General features: G+C 36.8%; 1 protein-coding gene across 1 annotated transcript in view; it reads left to right on the plus strand.

The window, feature by feature from the left end:
- LOC127870085 (E3 ubiquitin-protein ligase ubr3-like) overlaps positions 1 to 21,465 on the plus strand; it is a 113,952-nt gene that overhangs the window by 20,566 nt on the left and 71,921 nt on the right. The window contains exons 2-9 of the mRNA XM_052412745.1: positions 1,965 to 2,178; positions 4,179 to 4,315; positions 4,997 to 5,155; positions 6,802 to 6,893; positions 7,622 to 7,784; positions 15,382 to 15,483; positions 17,733 to 17,866; positions 20,710 to 20,938. Coding sequence (XP_052268705.1) covers positions 1,965 to 2,178; positions 4,179 to 4,315; positions 4,997 to 5,155; positions 6,802 to 6,893; positions 7,622 to 7,784; positions 15,382 to 15,483; positions 17,733 to 17,866; positions 20,710 to 20,938 — 1,230 coding nt within the window. The remainder of the gene's footprint in view (positions 1 to 1,964; positions 2,179 to 4,178; positions 4,316 to 4,996; positions 5,156 to 6,801; positions 6,894 to 7,621; positions 7,785 to 15,381; positions 15,484 to 17,732; positions 17,867 to 20,709; positions 20,939 to 21,465) is intronic.

The raw sequence follows: 21,465 nt of genomic DNA on the forward strand, positions 1-21,465 counted from the left end.
CTGTAAAGTCATCATTTAATATGTTCATTAATGACTTATCTAAAAGACCGTAACAATAAAGATTTTGTGTGATGATTTTAAATTAATTTAGATGAAATACCAATTTTAAATCATTGGCGATATAATTTTGTTAAAATGCACTATGAAACTTTAAAACAAAATTAAAAGATCTCAATGTTCTCTGGGCGACAAAGTTTTATGCAAAATGAATACACACACGCTTCTGATGACCAGACGCTGAACATGTGCAGCTAAGTTTTCACGCGCATTATATGGGGAAAAGAATCAACATGAAATACATGAGCACCTTTCAATTGAAGCTGCAACTTTTGACCATTGTTTTAACATCAGAATCCGGAATTGTGTCGCGGATTACACATTTATTTATGCTCATTTGACAATTCATCAAACAAAGTACAGTTGTGTGTAATGAATTCATTTATAATGTGTTCAAACGTTAATGTGTGGAAATAAATGTTTTGACAATATTATGCATAAAATGCTCACTTTCCGTGTGGGTTACACCTGGTCACCATTATCAGTCTCCTAAGTAACTGGCCATGATTTTGTTGTGGAGGAGTACATCTAAGGATATATAAGTGTGGTAGGAACAATATAGCCAATAAACTGCCACAAAAATCCTGAAATTATCGACTGATGGCAACACAGTGTTATTCACCCATGACTGATTCACAACCATCCGAAATTTTAATGACTTGGGGCCATTTTTTGTTAAAATCGTATCATTTATAAATTGGGAGACCATTTTTGTCATGAGTTCTTTTAATGTGCATGTACATATGTATATTATATACAATTTACCAATTACACAAGTTTTGGTACATTGTACGTAGACCAAGTACTGGCACAAGTACTATTCGTATAGAATAAAAAAAATTGGGTGTAAGATAAAATTGTAAAATGGAAACAGCCAAACAAATAATTTGTAATTATTATCATTTAAGCATATCTGACTTAAAAAAAAAGAAGATTTTTATATGATATGATATGTAACTTTTGTCTGTAAAATACTTGTGTCTTATACTGGCGTGTGTTTGTCATGCTGTACAGTTAACTGAAACAGTATGGAACTGAAATGGAAGATATTGAAGGGTAAATGTAAACATATTAATAGTAATTAAAATAAGTTTGGTACATCATTAAGACTCAAGTGTGTTTGTTTATACATGTGTATTTACAACAACAACAACAACAACAACAATGTGTATTTGTTAAAACAGCCACTAATGGGCTTTAATTTTCCCACCATTAGTATGTTGTTTATATTTCTTGATGTTTTTCCCCAAACAGCCACAGATGTGCTTAAATTCCCCCCTTCCCCCCCCCCCCAAAAAAATGTCTTTTCAAGTTACTTTTTGCCATTTTTTAAAATTGCATATTAAAATGCCCTTTTCGAATTTACTGTGTCTTGCCTCTATTTCCTCCTGGGAAAAATGCTATGCACCTATGTATGAGTTAAACATAATCAAACATGAGAGAATAATGTTCTCTATGTTTTGTCATTTTTAGCTCGGCGTTTTTGGAGAAAACCCGAGTATTGTCATAGCCAGCTTGTCGTGTTGTCCGCCGTCTGCGTCGTGCTAAAACCTTAACATTTTGTTTAGGTTTTGAAAATTGGCTCTAAAATAAAATTGCTTCCACCTACAATTTTGAAACTTCATAATGTAGATGCACCTTGATGAGTTCTACATGCCACACCCATGTTTGGGTCACTAGGTCAAAGGTCAAGGTCACTGTGACCTTAAAAAAAAAAAAAAAAAAAAAATTCTGACAAGCTTTCATTTATTCAAAACTGCACCTGTTGCCGAGCGTGGCACCCGTTATGCGGTGCTCTTGTTTAATGATCACCTGGTGTGATAAAACATATCATAATCTTAAAATCTATATTTTTAAAGTAACTTGATTTAGTTCACTGACTTTTATTTGATTTTGTTTATTTACAGTTCGACAGTATGACAATGCTGTCACATGTGGCCTTGTGTGGACTACCAATTTTGTGGCATACCGGTGCCGCACGTGCGGGGTATCGCCATGCATGTCGCTCTGCGCCGACTGCTTTCAAGCTGGGAACCACGAGGGCCACGATTTCAACATGTTCCGCAGTCAGGCGGGAGGGGCATGCGACTGCGGAGAAGTCAGTGTGATGAATCCTGCAGGGTATGATGCTATGGGTTTTTAACCAGGTTTTCCGAAGGAAAAAACTGGTTATTAGATTGGCGAATGCGGGCGGGCGGGCTGGCTGGCTGGCTGGCTGGCTGGCGGGCTGGCTGGCTGGCTGGCGGGCTGGCGGAACAAGCTTGTCCGGGCCATAACTATGTCGTTCATTGTCAGATTTTAAAATCATTTGGCACATTTGTTCACCATCATTGGACGGTGTGTCGCGCGAAATAATTACGTCGATATCTCCAAGGTCAAGGTCACACTTTGAGTTCAAAGGTCAAAAATGGCCATAAATGAGCTTGTCCGAGCCATAACTATGTCATTCATTGTCAGATTTTAAAATCATTTGGCACATTTGTTCACCATCATTGGACGGTGTGTCGCGCGAAATAATTACGTCGATATCTCCAAGGTCAAGGTCACACTTTGAGTTCAAAGGTCAAAAATGGCCATAAATTTCCCTTGAGATATAACCTTCATATTTGGTATGCATGTGTATATGGACAAGGCCTTTCCATACACACAACAATTTTGACCCCTTTGACCTTGACCTTGAAGTAGGGGTCTGCGTTTAGGTTTCAAAATCTGCGTTTAGGTTTTGAAAAATGCTCATAACTTCTATGTCCCTTGAGATATAACCTTCATATTTGGTATGCATGTGTATATGGACAACGCCTTTCCATACGCACACAAATTTTGACCGTCCGTCCGTCCGTCTGTGTGTCCGTCCGAAAACTTTAACGTTGCTCATAACTTTTGCAATATTGAAGATAGCAACTTGATATTTGCCATGCATGTGTATCTTATGAAGCTGCACATTTTTAGTGGTGAAAGGTCAAGGTCATCCTTCATGGTCAAAGGTCAAAAAAAATAAATTCATGTGCATCTCATGGAGCTGCACATTTTGAGTGGTGAAAGGTCAAGGTCATCCTTCAAGGTCAAAGGTCATTTTTAACCAGGTTTTCCGAAGGAAAAAACTGGTTATTAGATTGGCGAATGCGGGCGGGCTGGCGGGCGGGCGGAACAAGCTTGTCCGGGCCATAACTATGTCGTTCATTGTCATATTTTAAAATCATTTGCCACATTTGTTCACCATCATTGGACGGTGTGTCGCGCGAAATAATTACGTCGATATCTCCAAGGTCAAGGTCACACTTTGAGTTCAAAGGTCAAAATTGGCAATAAATGAGCTTGTCTGGGCCATAACTATGTCATTCATTGTGAGATTTTACAATTATTTGGCACATTTGTTCACCATCATGGGACGGTGTGTCGCACGAAAGAATCACGTCAATATCTCCAATGTCAAGGTCACCACAACTTAAAATATATTTATTTTGAAACAAACTTACAAAGGGGGTTAATTTTGTTTGTTCATTTCAAAAGTTCAGTTTGAGTTGTCTCCCTTAATCAGATTTTTTTTCACAATGAAAACCTGGTTTTGTGACAATTTTGTCCCTTGTTATGTATTTATTTGCCAAATTGGGAAAAATTATTGAGTAAAACACCTGAAATTGGGAAAATTCCTGTCATAAAATCTTCTTATTGAGTAATTGATGTATTTGATTTTTCGCTAACAAGATATAAAAAAAACAGTTTAAACGGAAACGAGTGTCATTTTCCGCTTGGTTCTGTTCTGTTCTGGTTCCTTAGTTTTCACAGAAACTCCCATTATTTTCCAGAAGATTCTGTCCAAGACTTGTTCCTTAGTTTTCACAGAAACTCCCATTATTTTCCAAAAGATTCTGTCCAAGACTTGTTCCCTAGTTTTCACAGAAACTCCCATTATTTTCCGAAAGATTCTGTCCAAGACTTGTTCCCTAGTTTTCACAGAAACTCCCATTATTTTCCCAAAGGTTCTGTCCTAAGCTCGTTCATTAGTTTCCACATTATTTTCTCATAGGTTCTTTCCTAAGCTCGTTCCTTTGTTTTCACATTATTTTCCCATAGGTTCTGTCCTAAGCTCGTTCCTTAGTTTTCACATTATTTTCCCGAAGGTTCTGTCCGAGACATGGCCCTGACAGACAGCACACCCAGCCCCAGCCCCCTGGGGATCTCCTGGCAGTGGCTGAGACCATGATGCCCAGGATTATACTGCGCCTAATCTACCACCTAAGGGACAACTCAAAACCTGGTATGGTACATCAGAGGTTTTTCTAGCCATTTGGTAAAAGGAGACAAATTGGGAATTCTTAAATCAAAGAAATTGTAAATTGGGGGAATTTTTTATCGACAAAATGGACCCAATTGATTTTTTTTGTATCAACAAATATTGACACATCAGACTAAATCATATAAAGGATAGTTTTTAAAATAACAGGAAAACCCTGGTATGTTACGTTATTGGGTTTTATGTTGTTTAGAAACTTTAATCCTATTTAAAGTGTAGATGTTAACCTGAAACATAGTTTGTTTAGAATCACTTGATATTGTGTTGTTAATAAATAAGTATTTGTATAAAGTAAAAAATGTAAAATTTCGGAAGGCGCTCAAAGCACAGTATAAAGGTTAATTAAGTGTTTACATGTACATGTCTTTGTAAATTGATTGTATAGACATATATTACGAAGTGGATAAAGTCATTAAAACAGGAAAAACACACACACAAAAACAGGACTCTCGATTTGTTGTGCATGATATTGTGTATTATATTGAACATAATTTTATTCTCTTTTTTTGTGCGCAAAAAAAACAGCAACACTGATTTCCAAATATTAGTTAGAACAATTGGATGGTTTTCCAAAAAGGTGAGAAAGAACAACACTGCAGATATGACAGTGTACATTGATAAACGAGTTTTTTTTTTTACTTTCAGAAATGACAGACACGTACTTGTTGGCCATGCAGGATGCAGAGCAGTTCCTCTCCTTCCTGCACAGCCTTAGTGACATGGGGGCAGCCATGAGAAGGGTGATGGCCGGAGCTCTCACTGACCCAGACCTGTACTCACATCTCATCAACATGCATATCTCAGGTAATTGATTTAGGTATTTGATCCACCTGCACATTTCAGGTCATTGATTTAGGTATTTGATCCACCTGCACATTTCAGGTAATTGATTTAGGTATTTGATCCACCTGCACATTTCAGGTTATTGATTTAGGTAATTGATCCACCTGCACATTTCAGGTTATTGATTTAGGTAATCGATCCACCTGCATATTTCAGGTAATTGATTTAGGTAATTGATCCTTTTCCCACTCAGACTCAAAGTGAAAATGGCTATGTGCAAACAGCATAAAACCAGAACAGCCTGCGAGTCACTCGCAGTCTGTTTAGGTTGTATGCTGTTTGCTGCTCATCAGTATCTTAGGGTTGAAAATGAAGCCTTCAGAACTTAAATCTAGTATGAAAAGAGTTTAATGAAATTTAACTTTCTAAAGGATTACACATGCCTCAAAATACATATCTAAGTGGTAAAGGGTTAATCCAGTGTCCAAGTCGTTTTTGAAACCTTTACCTCTCAGATAGATTAGTTAATACATTTCTCAGGTGAGCTAGCTGGGGCCTTTAGGCCCTATTGTTTTGATATTTATGTAGTAAAAACATTTTTTTTCACTGTCTCATACTATATAGAATCTCTATAGAACTTTGTCATACAAAGTTAAAAACCTAGTTACAAACCACAGTTATTATTAAACATCAAAGTTTGGTTTGACCATGTCTCGAGTGAGCAACCTTAGGCTTTTTGCACTATAGAAAATTAAAGTAAAATTTCCAAGTTTTCTACTTCTGTTTAAATATTGGGTGGATCTCAATCAAACTTCCACAATTGATTGAATGTTTAGATGATCATAACAAAAAGGAATAATGACTGCGACCAGTTTTAGCAGAATATTGCCCTTTATCATTTTGTCTACTAAAGAATAAATAGTGGATTTGTGTCAAAACATACCATGTGGGTGATTCAGTGTCAGTGACACATTTCTAGTCTTGGATTTAAATCCTTGTATTCTTACAGTACTGGTGGCAGTGTTCATATTGGTTTGATTTAATGTGCTGTTTATAAAATGATAGTTGTATGATATTATATTCACATACATATAAGTTTGAATGATACTTTACTTACTGACTCAGACAATATAATTATAAAAATGTTAATAACAGTACTTAACGTGCACATAATGAAAATACAATATAGTTTTTGAGCAATAAATAAACTTATTCTCTTAAACATAATCTTTTGAATAGACTATTCTAAATATGTTCAAACAATCCTTATAAAACTATTTTCAGTCAAAGTAATCATTGAATGTTTTTTGCTATTAATATAAGAGCATATTTCAATTTAAGTTCATAATGATAAAGGCTAGGAAAGACTGCAGGTTTCATTGGTAATTAATAATAGTTTCATACAGAGAATAATGAATATGTCCTATTCCAACAGTCACTGGCTTTAAAACCATGTATACACAACTGTAACACTTATTACATGACGATGTATATGTGAGTGTATAATTAAATGATTAGAAATGAGCATCATCCTACTCCAACAGTGCTTTAAACACTATAATGTCATTATTGTTCATCATTCCTACAATGAGTGAGCCTGTGTGCTTACTGTAGTAGACAGGCAAAGGGTGAGTCACACCATCATTCTTTGTGACCACCTCTGCCAGTATCTGTCTCCCATCCCTGTCCACCTGGACGATTGTGCCTGGAGAGTATCCACACAGCAAAACTTGTCCTGAATCTGTCACATGTAGGCCAGGTAGTGAATATGCATGGAAGCTCAGTCCATGTTTAGTCAGGGTGGAGATCACTGTGCCATCCCTGGACAGGGTGACCAGCTGATGACTGTCCTGGTTGGCCACATATATCCTGTCTCCATCTGGACTCACTGCACAGGAAGTAACTGTGGTATGGAAGACAGTGATGATGAAGTATTGTTTATATATGGAAACAAATGTCATGGTTTAAAAAAAGTAGTAGGTCTAATATTCCTGTTACATCTTAAGTTATACAAATTGTGTAGTACTTTTTACATATATAATACTTTTTCACATAAAGTGCAGTAAATATCAACTAACAAGACCAGTTGTATTGTGAAGGTGATATATTGGGGTTCTTTATTTTAATACTGAGGTTTAGTGTAGAAGTTTGGAAATAGTTATCAAAGAAATCATTGTCCAACTTCAATATAAAGTTGTTAACTTATTATGATAGAAATACTTTCTTCATTTGTAACTCATCTGCCTGTGTATATATGCATAACAAACTACTTTTTAGATTGGTTGACCATCATGTTCAGCTCATTACTCACAAAAATACATTTGTTTGATCAGATTTATGATATATGTACATGTAGCTTATTACTTCTTGATTTCACTGACAGAAGATGCATGGGTCCTTAAAGTTTTGAACATTTTAATATAGCAAGGAATAATTATTACCTGCATACTTGTAATCTGATGTATCCTTATACATCTCCCTCACCAGTCTTCCATCCACAGTATAGAGATACAGAGCTCTACCATCTGTAATGTACAGGTTACCATGCTGATGGGCAATACCAAAGCAATTATGTTGGAACTTCAGTATCCTGTCCTTTATCAACTGACTATTGATAACTCTGATGAAGTGGACTTCTTTGTTATACACAGTAACAGCCACCAGACTGGAGTCAATGCTGCACATGGACATGGACATGGATGTGCTAGGCAAGTCAAAGTGGGCCACCACCTTGTAGGTCTGATCCAGGAGCTTCACTTTACAGTTGATCAAGTCTGTGATGAGGAGTTCTCCAGAAGCTGTCTCACAGAAACTTGTTATATGGCATTCATATTTATCACCTTTAATCGCCACACTGTACTTCTTACTACTCTTCACTTTAATGATTTGATCAGGCTTGCTTACTGCACCTGGTTGATATCCCTGAACCAGCTGGTGTGATGAACTTGCTACTTGATTATACAACTGACCTAACATGGTCAGATCACTTGTTCGGTTTCCTGGTTGGTTCTTTCTTAATGAACTTAGGTCTTGAATGGAAATGTTTTTCTTTAATCTTGAAGTTGTTTGGTTATCAGGGTCAGACTTGCTGGATGCTTCAGGTTTATTCTGTCTTGTAACTATGTTCTGTGTAATCTTTTGAGCAGGTTGTATTTGTTTCTCTGAGCTAAATATTTGTCCCAATCCTGAGAGAGTGGACAGGTTTTGTTGGATAGTTGTATCAGGTTTAAAGATAAGTTTCATCTCATCCTGTGTTGTAATTTCTTGTAAAACTGCTTCTACCTTGATAGAGTGGACAAGACATTTTCTATACTTTATAAATTTCAGTGATTCATTTTTTTCTTTTATTCTCATCCAATCTTCTTTTAAGCATGTTATATTTTTTATGGACTCAGTGCAGTTTTCTATATCAGTTTGAATTGATTTCCTCGTGGTTTCCAGTAATGTGTCGAACTCCTTCTTGGTATTCTTTTCCAGTTGATCCAAAGCATCATTAATTGTCTTTCGTAATTCATTGATTTCTTCCAGAGTTCTCTTGTAAGATTTCTCAAGAGACTTCATGTTTTCCTGTAAGTCATCTTTCTTATGTATCAACTGCTGGCGTTGTTTATCAAGAGTTTCTGACAACTGTTTGAAGTCTCCATTTTGATGGAGGTCTTTCACTTTGTCAGCTATAAGAACCACATGACTGCATTTCCTGCAAGAAAGGAACTCACTTAAATTTACATCATGTCTTTTTTTTAAATATTCCCAGATTTGCTATTTATTTTGAATCCTATTATTTGATACATTGGACTATCTATAAAACAAATATTTTAAATTACATACGGTATTTGACTGTAAATTTTTTAATTAAGAATGTGGATGTAATTTCCAACATAAATATTTTTACATTGTTATTCAGACCAGAAGGGCACATGGCATTCAATAATATTTTACGTACACACCATTATACAGAGGATATAAATTTTTTTAGTTTTGGTCGAGTATAGATTTTAAAATCACAAGTGGTCATAGACAGTGATATTTATGCCTATGTATGCAAACATGGAAATATATATCTTTGCAGCGTCCGCTGTTGTCGTGTGTGCGTCATTAAGTTTAGTTAGATACCCCTTTAGAGGTCACATTTATTAGTCCTGATGAAACTTGGTCATAATGTTCATCTGGACAATATCTAGGCTGAGTTTGAATTTGGGTCATTTATATCTGAAATTTATGTTGTTAGTTAATCACTTTTATTACTCTAAAGGACACATTCATGACTCAACCTTGATGATCAAACGTGGCCAGAATGTTAATCTTGACAATATTTTGGTCAATGAAGCATTCAGTTCATGTGTTTAAAAAACCCAGGTCACCAGGTCAGATCTAAGAAAAACCTTATTACCACTCTTAGGGCCTCATTCATTACTCTATCCTGATGATAATTGTTCAGAATGTTTCCATTGTCTCGGCCTAGTTTACATTTCAAATCTGGGTCAGATACCCAAAAAACTTAAGATTAACTCACTCAAAATAAGAAGTTTAGTTTGTTAGTCTTCCCATTTCAAGGTTTCCAGATAAAAGGTAACTTCACAAACTCTTTGCATTTTCAAATAATTTTTGTTGCACATTTACAGACCATTAATACTGATTAAGTTCAAATGGTAACAAATCTCACTTTTTAAGCAAAAATTATTAATATGCTGTTTTTACTTAAATCAAAACCTGTAAATCATGGTTTGTAGTAAATAACTTTTGCTACCAACTACTAAATGTTTATGGGCCCTTGTTAAATAGAATATTTATTAGAGAATGACTTTACCTTTGAATATCCAAGTTAGTATGCTGGTTACTAAAGGGGAAATGGTGAAGCCAGTTGTTGGTCAAGGTAACAACAATTACATATATTTGGAGACTTTTTTAATGGCTGCTAGTTGGGAACATTATTGTTTTTGGACACCTTTTTATGTTTTTGTCGTGGCATAGCATTTAAGTATATGCTTACATTCCAATATGCTGCTTGTATAACATTTTTATGCTTAACCATTGTGTCTAAATTGAGGCAAGGGACCCAGGGCTTTTTTCCCAGTTGTGTGATTTTTAACCCTGCCATAGGCGGTAAGGCAGAGGGATATTGTTTTGGCATTGTCCGTCCATCCGTCTTTCCGTCCGTCCGGCACTTTTGTGTCCGGAGCCATATCTTGGAAGTGCTTTGGTGGATTTCATTGAAACTTGGTATGAGTATATATATATGGATAAGAGGATGATGCACGCCAAATGGCATTGTACACCATCTGTTTATAACAGAGTTATGGCCCTTTGTATGTTGAAAAAAATGCATTTTTTGTGTCCGGAGCCATATTTTGGAAGTGCTTTAGCGGATTTCATTGAAACTTGGTATGAGTATATATATGGATAAGAGGATGATGCACGCCAAATGGCATTGGACACCATTTGTTAATAACAGAGTTATGGCCCTTTGTATCCCGAAAAAATGCATTTTTTGTGTCCGGAGCCATATCTTGGAAGTGCTTTAGCGGATTTCATTGAAACTTGGTATGTGTATATATATATGGATAAGAGGATGATGCACGCCTAATGGCATTGTACACCATGTGATAATAACGGAGTTATGGCCCTTTGTATCTTGAAAAAATGCTTTTTAATATAAGCTTAGAGCTTTATCTCCATCAACACATGAGCCAGAGCCATGAAACTTACAGTAGTTGTTATCAATCATCTGGGGGTGCTTCACATTCAACACCCATAATCCTAGGGGCTAAGGTCAAGGTTACACACTGAGGTCAAATGTCACAAATTTGATGAATTATTAATTATTTAGTTATTCCTTTACTATGCATCAAGGGATTCTGTAATAACTGTCCACAATTGTTCTCCATTATCTAGATGAGTGTCAAATATAACACTTTTGTGTCCAGAACCATATTGGCGGGGATATCAATTAAACGAATTTGCTTGTTTTATTTGAAATTTAGGAAGATGATAACTTACGTTTGACATCTGAAATAAAATAAAAGGTATCGGATGAGGATCCTATGTCCCTCAGGGCATTCTGAAAGATGGTAAAAAGTGTGTTCAGACTTGTTCATAAAGAGTGCATATGTACTTACTGATGATTGTGGACATGGCAGGCATGACATATCAGCTCACTGTGGTCCTCACAGAAACCTGTCAGTTTTTCTTTCTTGTGTACCTGACATTGCTCTAGTTGGCTTGCATTAGTCTTAGGCCATAGGCTGATGTTTTCTTTGCTCAAAATGGCATGCTTCTTGTAAAGATAGTTATGATGCTCCACACATTTGCTACAGTAAAATTTAGAACAATCCTCACAGTAAAAATCAGCCTCCGTGCTTCTATCATTATCCTGACAGGTAAAACAAGAAAAGTCAAAGAATGATTCTGATCCTCTATAAATTGAACTTTCCATATTGGAAGCCATTTTTGTGACTTTTGATATGTTCTTTTGCTGTAAACTAAAACATTGAAATTCAATGGTAGTGTTATCAATATCAGGTGATATCCGGTCATATGAGTGTGTGTCTCGTCCTACTTTACAATTTACAAGTTCTCTTATCAATGGGTTTATCAGCAAACACATTGAACTATCTTCAGTATCACATGGTTTAAAATATGATAATAATATCAGTATAACTTGTCACATGCTTAAAGATCAAGGTCACAGTGTAGATTTTGCATGTTGTGTTCGGTAAATAAAATAAAATACATTGAAATCTTGTTGATAACTTTTAGAATTATTTATCGAGCAAACGTTTTGCATGCAGGTCAGTCAAAATTGACACTTGTAGTTTTGGGTGTATTTATTACATGTTAAATGAAGAAGAAGTGTCATGCACATAGTTTTAGCGTGCATAGATTTGAAAATAAATTTACACAAATTACAGTCATATCAAGACAATGTGTGACATGCTGCAACTGTTGCTCACTGAAAGGTAAAGGTCACAGTGGACACTTGAAATGTTTGTAAAGTCCTTATGTGGTGATAGTGATGTTTGTGTTCCCGCTGGGTATTTTTCGTGCATGACGAAAAATGATGAAAAAATCAAAAATAATTTGGTTAAATCTATCATCATATGAAGACGATGTCTCACATGCACCAACTAAGGTAACAGCTGTGATATACAAGGGTTTCACTGTGGATCACCATTTTTGCAAAATGAGACAAATAAGGAAAGTGGCTATTATTCCCCTGCCATAGGCGGAAGGATATTGTTTTGGTGTTGTCCGTCTTTCTGTCCGTCCGGCACTTTTGTGTCCGGAGCCATATCTTAGAAGTGCTTTGGCGGATTTCATTGGAACTTGGTATGAGTATATATATGGATAAGAGGATGATGCAAGCCAAATGACATTGTACACCATCTGTTATTAACGGAGTTATGGCCCTTTGTATCTTCAAAAAAAGCTCTTTTAGTATAAGCTTAGAGCTTTATCTTCATTAACACATGAGCCAGAACCATGAAACTTGCCATAGTTGTTCTCAATCATCTGGGGGTGCTTCACATTCAACACCCATTATCCAAGGGGCTAAGGTCATGGTCCTTTGTATCTTGAAAAAATGCTTTTTATCCCCCGCCATAGGCAGGGGAATATTGTTTTGGCGTTGTCCGTCTGTCCTTCCGTCCGTCTTTCTGTCCGTCCGTCTGTCTGGAGCCATATCTTGGAAGTGCTTTGGCGGATTTCATTGAAACTTGGTATATATATGGATAAGAGGATGATGCACGCCAAATAGCATTTTACAACTCTGTTAATAACGGAGTTATGGCCCTTTGTATCTTGAAAAAATGCTTTTTTGTGTGTCCGGAGCCATATCTTGGAAGTGCTTTAGCTGATTTCATTGAAACTTGGTATGAGTATATGTATGGATAAGAGGATGATGCACACCAAATGGCATTGTTCACCATTTCATGATCTGTTAATAACGGAGTAATGGCCCTTTGTATCTGAAAAAAATGCTTTTTTGAGTGTCAAATATAACACTTTTGTGTCCAGAAGCATATTGGCGGGGGATATCAATTCAACGAATTTGCTTGTTAATATAAGCTAAAAGCTTTATCTCCATTAACACATGAGCCAGAGCCATGAAACTGGCCATAGTTGTTCTCAATCATCTGGGGGGTGCTTCACATTCATCACCCATAATCCTAGGGGCTAAGGTCAAGGTCTCACATTGAGGTCAAAGGTCACACATTTGATGAATTATTCATTATCTAGTCATTCTTTTACTTTGCCTCAAGGGATTCTGTAATAACTGTCCACAATTGTTCTCCATTGTCGAGCTGAGTATCAAATATAAGATCCAGGTTGCTAGGGTCATGGTCAAAGTCACACTCAAAAGTCAAAATCACACATTTTGATTAAATATGCCTTATTTGGTAAGGATTCTACCATACTGAATGGATTCTCAAAATGTACTGATGTAATTATACCCCCATTACTGGTAATGGGGGCTATATAGGAGTCACTTTGTCAGTCTGTCTGTCGGTCTGTCTGTCCCAAAAATTTCATCCGATCTTCACCAAATATGGTCAGAAGATGTATCTAGATGATGTCTAGGTCAAGTTTTTATATGGGCCATGCCATGTCAAAAACTAGGTCATGGGGTCACTTAGTGCGTTTTAAACAGAAAGTTTGTCCGGACCATAACTATGTCATTTATCGTTAGATTTTAAAATGACTTTGTACATTTGTTCACCGTAATGGGACGGTGGGTCGCGGGAAAGAAGTACGTCAATATCTCAAAGGTCAAGGTCACACTTTGAGTTCAAAGGTAAAATGCTTGTCCGGGCCATAACTTTGTTGTTTATTGTGAGATTTTAAAATCATATGGCACATTTGTTCACCATCATTGGACGGTGTGTCGCGCGAAAGAATTACATTGATATCTCCAAGGTCAAGGTCACACTTTGAGTTCAAAGGTCAAAAATGGGCATAAATGAGCTTGTCCAGGCCATAACTATGTTGTTCATTGTGAGATTTTAAAATCATTCGTTCACCATCATTGGACAGTGTGTCACACGAAATAATTATGTCGATATCTCCAAGTTCAAGGTCACACTTTGAGTTCAAAGGTCAAAAATGGCCATAAAAAATCTTGTCCGGGCCATAACTATATCATTCATTGTGAGATTTTTAAAATGACTCTGTACATTTATTTTGTTCACAGTCATTGGATGGCGTGTCATGCAAAAGAATTCAAGAGTTGGAAGGTCAAAATGGCCATACTTGATAATGGCATAATAATTCTTAAAAATCGCCATAAATTAGCTTCTCTTGTTTTGTGAAGACAGAATGCAAAATAGTCTGTGTCAATGCAGCATGTGTGGGTATACGTCACATCTGTGACAAAGCTCTAGTTGTTCCCTATTATCAAGCAGTGCAAGACCTTTTGACCAAAGTCGAGGTCACACATCAAAGGTCACACGTTTGTAGAAATATTTATTATTTAGCAATTACATGTATTTTACTATGCATCAGTGGATTCTGTAATAACCTTCCATAATTCTTCTCCATCTTCTTCCTTGCTGTGTGTCATATGTAAGATTCTTGTCTAGGGTTAAGGTCAAGGTTCATGTTTAGGGTTAAGGTCAAGGTCACACAATATACTTCATGTAAGGTCATACGATTCAAATCAAGGGTCAAGGTTACACAAATGCTTCATGTAAGGTTGTACGCTAAAACCCCTTAACTGACCATCATTTTTTTCCATAATTATGTTTACATCTTTGAACTTAAAAATTACAGGTACAAATGAGTTAAAAAAAATAAATGACAAAATGCACAACCCTTCACTTATACCTTTTCTTTTAGTTCTACACCCATCCATAAATTTTTTTATATGGCGGGGGATATCAATTCAACGAAGTTGCTTGTTTTCGTTAAAAATCAGGTCTGGTATTTAGCCCCATTCCCAATGGGAAAATTATATACTTTTCCCAAATGGGACCTAAAAAATCCTAATTGAAAGTTTTCAATTTTTTTTATTTTTTTTTTCAACATTTTGTTCGTCTCCCATCCAGTCATATAAATATAGCCTTAGAAAAAACAAGACTGAAAACACTTCTATTCTCAATTTAAAGCATTTCGTAGAAAAACAGCAACAACACTAATTTCCCAATTTTAGTCAAAACGCATCAAATTTTTCCAATTCAAAGGGACCCGGCCCCAATTCCAAAATGGTGAAAAAAACACTGTTCCATTATATGCATGTTGAAATATGTTTTCAGGTGAAGCAGAGGCATCTAACAGTTTCTACATGAAGAGCAAGCGGGACTATGAGGCTGCCGTGGATTCCCTGCAGTATCCTCGAGGATTTGATGAGCTGGACGGTGAGTACTGGCAGTGATGGGAGCCTAGCTGTGGGGAAACTGGGCTTAATGCATGTGTCGTCCTAGATTAGCCTGCACTTGGATCTAGTCCAGTATAAAACTAATTTAAGTTTTTACTTTATGAAAAGATGCAATCCTGCTATTAAAAGCAATGTCATTAATGAGAAGTGACATGTTTTTATGCTCCCCCCAAAAAAATTTGGGAAGAGCATATAGTCGCCGCTTGGTCTGTCCGTCCGTCCGTGGGTCCGTCCGTCCGTCCGAAAACGTTAATGGTCATAACTTTTTTAATATTGAACATAGCAACTTGTTATTTGGCATGCATGTGCATCACATGGAGCTGCACATTTTGAGTGGTGAAAGGTGAAGGTCATCTTTCAAGGTCAAATGTCAAATATATGGCGTCTGTCCGTCCGAAAACTTTAACATTGGGTATAACTTTTTATGCCCCCGGTAGGGTGGCATATAGCAGTTGAACTGTCCGTCAGTCAGTATGTCAGTATGTGTGTATGTCAGTCTGTCCGTCCGTCCGAAAAAAACTTTAACATTGGCCATAACTTTTTTACTATTGGAGATAGCAACTTGATAATTGGCATGCATGTGTATCTCATGGAGCTGAACATTTTGAGTGGTGAAAGGTGAAGGTCAAGGTCATCCTTCAAGGTCAAATGTCAAATATATGGCGTCTGTCCTTCCGAAAACTTTAACATTGGCCATAACTTTTTCAATATTGAAAATAGCAACTTGATATTTGGCATGCATATGTATCTCATGAAGCTGCACATTTTAAGTGGTGGAAGTTCAAGGTCGAGGTCATCCTTCAAGGTCAAGGTCATCCTTCAAGGTGAGAGGTAAAAAAATAAAAATAAAATAAAAGCGGCGTTCTCATAAAGCTGCACATTTTGAGTGGTGGAAGTTCAAGGTCATCCTTCAAGGTCAAGGTCATCCTTCAAGGTCAAAGGTAAAAATAAAATAATTCAAAGCGGCGTTCTCATGAAGCTGCACATTTTGAGTGGTGGAAGTTCAAGGTCAAGGTCATCCTTCAAGGTCAAGGTCATCCTTCAAGGTCAAAGGCCAAAAAAAAAATTCAAAGCGGTGTTGTCATGAATCTGCACATTTTGAGTAGTGGACGTTTAAGGTCAAGGTCATCCTTCAAGGTCAAGGTCATCCTTCAAGGTCAAAGGTAACAAAGCCCCATTCAAAGCGACATTCTCAACGGAGCTGAACATTTTGAGTGGTGAAAGGTAAAGGTCAAGGTCATCCTTCAAGGTAAAATGTCAAATATATCGCGTCTGTCCGTCCGAAAACTTTAACATTGGCCATAACCATTTCAATATTGAAGATAGCAACTTGATATTTATCATGCATGTGCATCTCATGGAGCTGCACATTTTGAGTGGTGAAAAGTGAAGGTCAAGGTCATCGGTCAAGGTGAAAGGTCAAATTTTGCAATATTGAAGATAGCAACTCGACATTTGGCATTCATGCATATCTCATGGAGCTGCAAATTTTGAGTGGTGTAAGATCAAGGTCATCCCTCAATGTCAAAGGTTAAGGTCAAAGGTCAAATTTTGCAATATTGAATATAGCAACTCGATATTTGGCATGCATGCGTATTTCATGGAGCTGCACATTTTGAAAGGTCAAATGTCAAGTTCAAGGTCATTCTTCAAGGTCAAAGGTCAAATCTATTGCTTTAAAGTGGCGCAGTAGGGGGCATTGTGTTTCACGAACACAGCTCTTGGTCTTGGTACTATGGAATATAAACATTTAGATTGGTTTGTTTTTTTCTTCCCATTTGGGGTAAGTAAGTAATCTGATTGCGGAATAATCTTCATCTTTATTATGCCCCCCTTTGAAGAGGAGGGTGTATATTGTTTCGCAAGATGTCTGTCGGTCTGTCATTCGCTACCAGTTCATTTCCAATCAATAACTTGTCAACAAATTGACTGATTGGCTTGATACTATAACATGTGCATAGGCCATGGACAGTAGATGACCCCTATTGTAATTGGGGTCATTAGGTAAAAGGTCAAGGTCACTGTCACAATAAGTGTTAAAATTGTTTCCGATCAATAGATCATCAATCAATTGACCGATTGGCGTGATGCTTCACATGTTCATTGGCCTCGGACAGTAGATGACCCCTATTAAAATTGAGGTCACTAGTTCAAAGCCATGTTTCTTACCGCGTAACTCTTTTTCCTGTCTGGTATAATCAATATAAATATTGTTTTCTGTGTATTCAGATATACCTGGGTTGAACCAGAAGCTCGTCCACAAGACGTTCCTGGAGGAGCTTGTATTCTGGACGGTGAAATTTGAATTTCCTCAGAAGATCGTGACCCTCCTGTTGAGTCTGCTACCAGATCTTAGATACAAAGTAAGTTGCCGTGGCGTTTTGGATATGGTGTCCGCCTACCGATTGGGAGCTCACCGGTTTGATCCAATTGTGGGAGCGTCGTTAGATCTCCTCCATAGACACCGAGTGCTGGTTCCTAGTCCCAGGAAACGGAGTCAAGAGCGTTTCAATAAGCCAGGGCTCGGCCGTGAGGGCGACGTGGGCGACATCTTCGCCTGGGACATAATAATGTCGCCCTTAAATTACATGAAGGAGAAGTTGACTTCGCCTTCTTTTTTTCAACAGCGACGTTTTATCTCTCAACTTTTTCATCTAAAAATTCTCTATTTTCACATGTCATAAAGTCACCGATGACGCTTGTAATGTAATCAGTTTATTATTACAGCAAAAGATCGACTGCTGTGAAAGCTTAGCCAAGCAACTAGCATACATGGGCATTCACTCCAAACAATAAAGGTTTACATCAAAAGATCAAAGCGAGTGTCATTTCGCCGACAGTTTTGATAGTTCTCTGTTCTGCAAGCGCAATTAGTACACGCCTTGCAGGCGGAGTTAAGCGGTACATTAACATCGACAGTAACCAATGAGAACGCGCGCATTGTATATACATATGCAGTAGTTTACCTGAGCAATGAAATGACGGCGTTATAGACATGTATTTACGCTAAAAAAAGTTTACACGCGCAACACATTCCCAACAGTAAATATGAATACGATTTATTCTTGTATGTTCTACTGTTTACTTGTTTCGTGTTTCAAAACTCTTAAACACTAATTACCCAGTCGATGTGCAATTTATTTGTCAGACATTAATTCATAACCATATAAACGAAAACTAACAACTCACCCGTGCAAACTGTAGTGCTAATTTCCATAATTTTATCTACCGTATCCATACGTAAACGACTTTATTTTATATCCTGCAACCTCATTGACCATTCGATAATTACAGGTTTTTGGCAACAGCACGGTTAAAGAAAGTCGGAAAAATTATTAAAGAAAAACAAAATTGATCAAAGGTCTATTTATTACGTAGATCCACTACTGTAAAAGTCCAGCGAATGTTGTCAGTTTGTTAATCCACCGATAATTACGAGTAACACCCATCTTGTATAAACTGAAAGCACAGTTCATTTTTATACTAACAAGTCCTAACACAACACAATAGACATTGAGAAAACACATTTCCTCGATTAGATATAAATTATCGGAGTAGAATAAAATTGCTACGTCATGACCTTTGACATTGCAAATGGCAGACGTATTGTAACATTAAACCCGCATTCAATTCAAAGCTGGCGATTCAAATTACAAGTGATTCAAATTCCCAATTGGGTGAAAAAGATCGCTGACTAATTATCATGTACATTATGATGTAAATAGGGTTTGGATTGTCATTGCATTATTAAAAGTACTGTTTATTTTTTTGATGCACATGGAAATCACAAGTTTTATTTGTATGAATTGATTTATGTGACTTAATATGTAAGGATTTATTGAATTTGAATATATTGTGTGTGGTATTTGTTTGTCATTGATGATGATACTAAGGCTTGGTGTAATGAGGGGTGTAAAACAAGCGAAGATTTTATTTAACGCCGAACAGAAATCACTTCTCCTTCTAATGGCCTCACTTCTCCCTAATTTCGGCTCAGGGAGAAGTCACTTCTCCCTGAAGTTTGAACCTAGGCTGAGCCCTGTAAGCCTGAGGCTTTCTATGCAATCTAGCTAAAATAAAAAGGTTTAAACTAAAGTAAACTGATTTTATTTTATCTCTTTCCCTCTGAGATAGGCATTTGTAGTCCCTGAGAAAATCAAAGTCAATTAGAGCTGTTTTTACTCGAATCAAGATTTTAAGGCGTCATTTCCAACCCTAAGATACTGATGAGCAGGAAATAGCATAAAACCTGAACAGACTGTAAGTTGCATATAGCCATTGTAACTTTCTTTCTTAGTGGGACAAGATTAACTGTGCTACAGCTAGGATTTGAAAAGGGCAGAGTGCTCTTTTATAAAAAGCGCACTTTGGTGCTTACAGTCATACACGTATTATAACCTTACTTGCCCAACATCAGAGGTCATTTCCCATGTCACCTTTGACAATATTCTCTTGCATTAAACTGACATAATGCGACCTTTCAATCACTTTCTTGATGGTAATTTAATCTGCCAATCGTTGCGCTTTAGATACAGCTTAAATGAGTTGTTTTTCACTTTAGCAAAAGTGTCCATATTAAAAAAATGCACCTCCTTTTTTTTCTCAAATTAAAGTAAAGATCTGCGCTACGATTATTTCAGCAATCAAATATTTAAGCCCTTAAGAGAGAATAATGTTATATTGTGCATGAAGTCAAATTTGTGCACACTTTTAATCAGAACAAAGGATTAACTCAAAAACACGAGGACTGTTTATTTGTGGCTAGATTTTGTTAACTTTGGTGAACAATAAAACTTTGCAATACTTTTTGAAATACACATTCAATTATATATACTTTGAAAATACTAAGATGAAATAATGTTTATGTTATACAAATATACAATTATATGATATTGGCATGCTGTGTACTTTTGGAGGGAAGGAACGAAACCTATTGGTCTTGATGTGATAAGGTCTGGGTCACAGGAATATGCGAACAATTTCTTAAACCTTGCAAAAATTCAATACTTGGCTGCAAGTCTGTAGGCATGCTTGTTTTAGTAAAAAATTGCACAACTTAAAAATCTGTTAAGATATATAACAAATTCAAACTGTTTTAAAAACTGCAAATCAATACCGACAATATGATTATGCTCAACTAGGCAAATGAAAATGTTAAAAAAAAAATCATTGAGATTGCTTGTTTTACTATCATCTCTTGTTGCAGGAAGCATTCACCCGAGCTTTCATCCAGCACTACAGCCGGATATCACGCGTGCTAGTAAAGGCGCTGGACCGTCAGACAGTGGCCAATCGAGTGGTCCACATCAGTGTACAGCTGTTCTCCACTGAGACCCTGGCGTGTCAGATGGTCCAGGAGTACAACCTCCTATACGTGCTCATTGTCAGCCTGAAGAACATGATGGAGCAGATACTAACTGACAGCACGCTTCAAGGTGGGTTGTGGGGGGGGGGGGTGTATGCTACGGGTTGTAACACAAGATCATATAAGCCTCGGTCAGGAAAAACTGGGCTTTAAGGGATCTTTTCACGGTTTGGTAAATTGACAAAATTGAAAAAAGTTGTTTCAGATTCCCCAATTTTCGGTCGGTTTAGTTATGATATTTGTGAGGAAACAGTATTACTGAACATTTGCCATGGTATAACATAGCCATTATATGCATCTTTTGACGATTTAAAAACCTAAAAATTATAAAGCGTTGCAACGCGAAACGATTGAATAACTTGGAGAGTTCTGTTGTTGTCGTTTAAATTTGTGAAACGACAAAGATTGCTTATATAATGTATAAAATAGGCATCGTATGCATGCTTGGCAGGATAGCTCAGTTGGCTAATGCGTTTTTACTTCAGGATTCGGGGGGTCACTGGTTCGAGCCTGGTGCGGGCTACTTTTTTTTCCTTTTTTAAATTTTATTTTTGATTTTTTACTGGAGCTTTAAAAATTTAATGTTTACATTTATCA

This window comes from Dreissena polymorpha, chromosome 2 (genome assembly GCF_020536995.1).
Source record: "Dreissena polymorpha isolate Duluth1 chromosome 2, UMN_Dpol_1.0, whole genome shotgun sequence".
Taxonomy (NCBI): Eukaryota; Metazoa; Mollusca; class Bivalvia; order Myida; family Dreissenidae; genus Dreissena; species Dreissena polymorpha.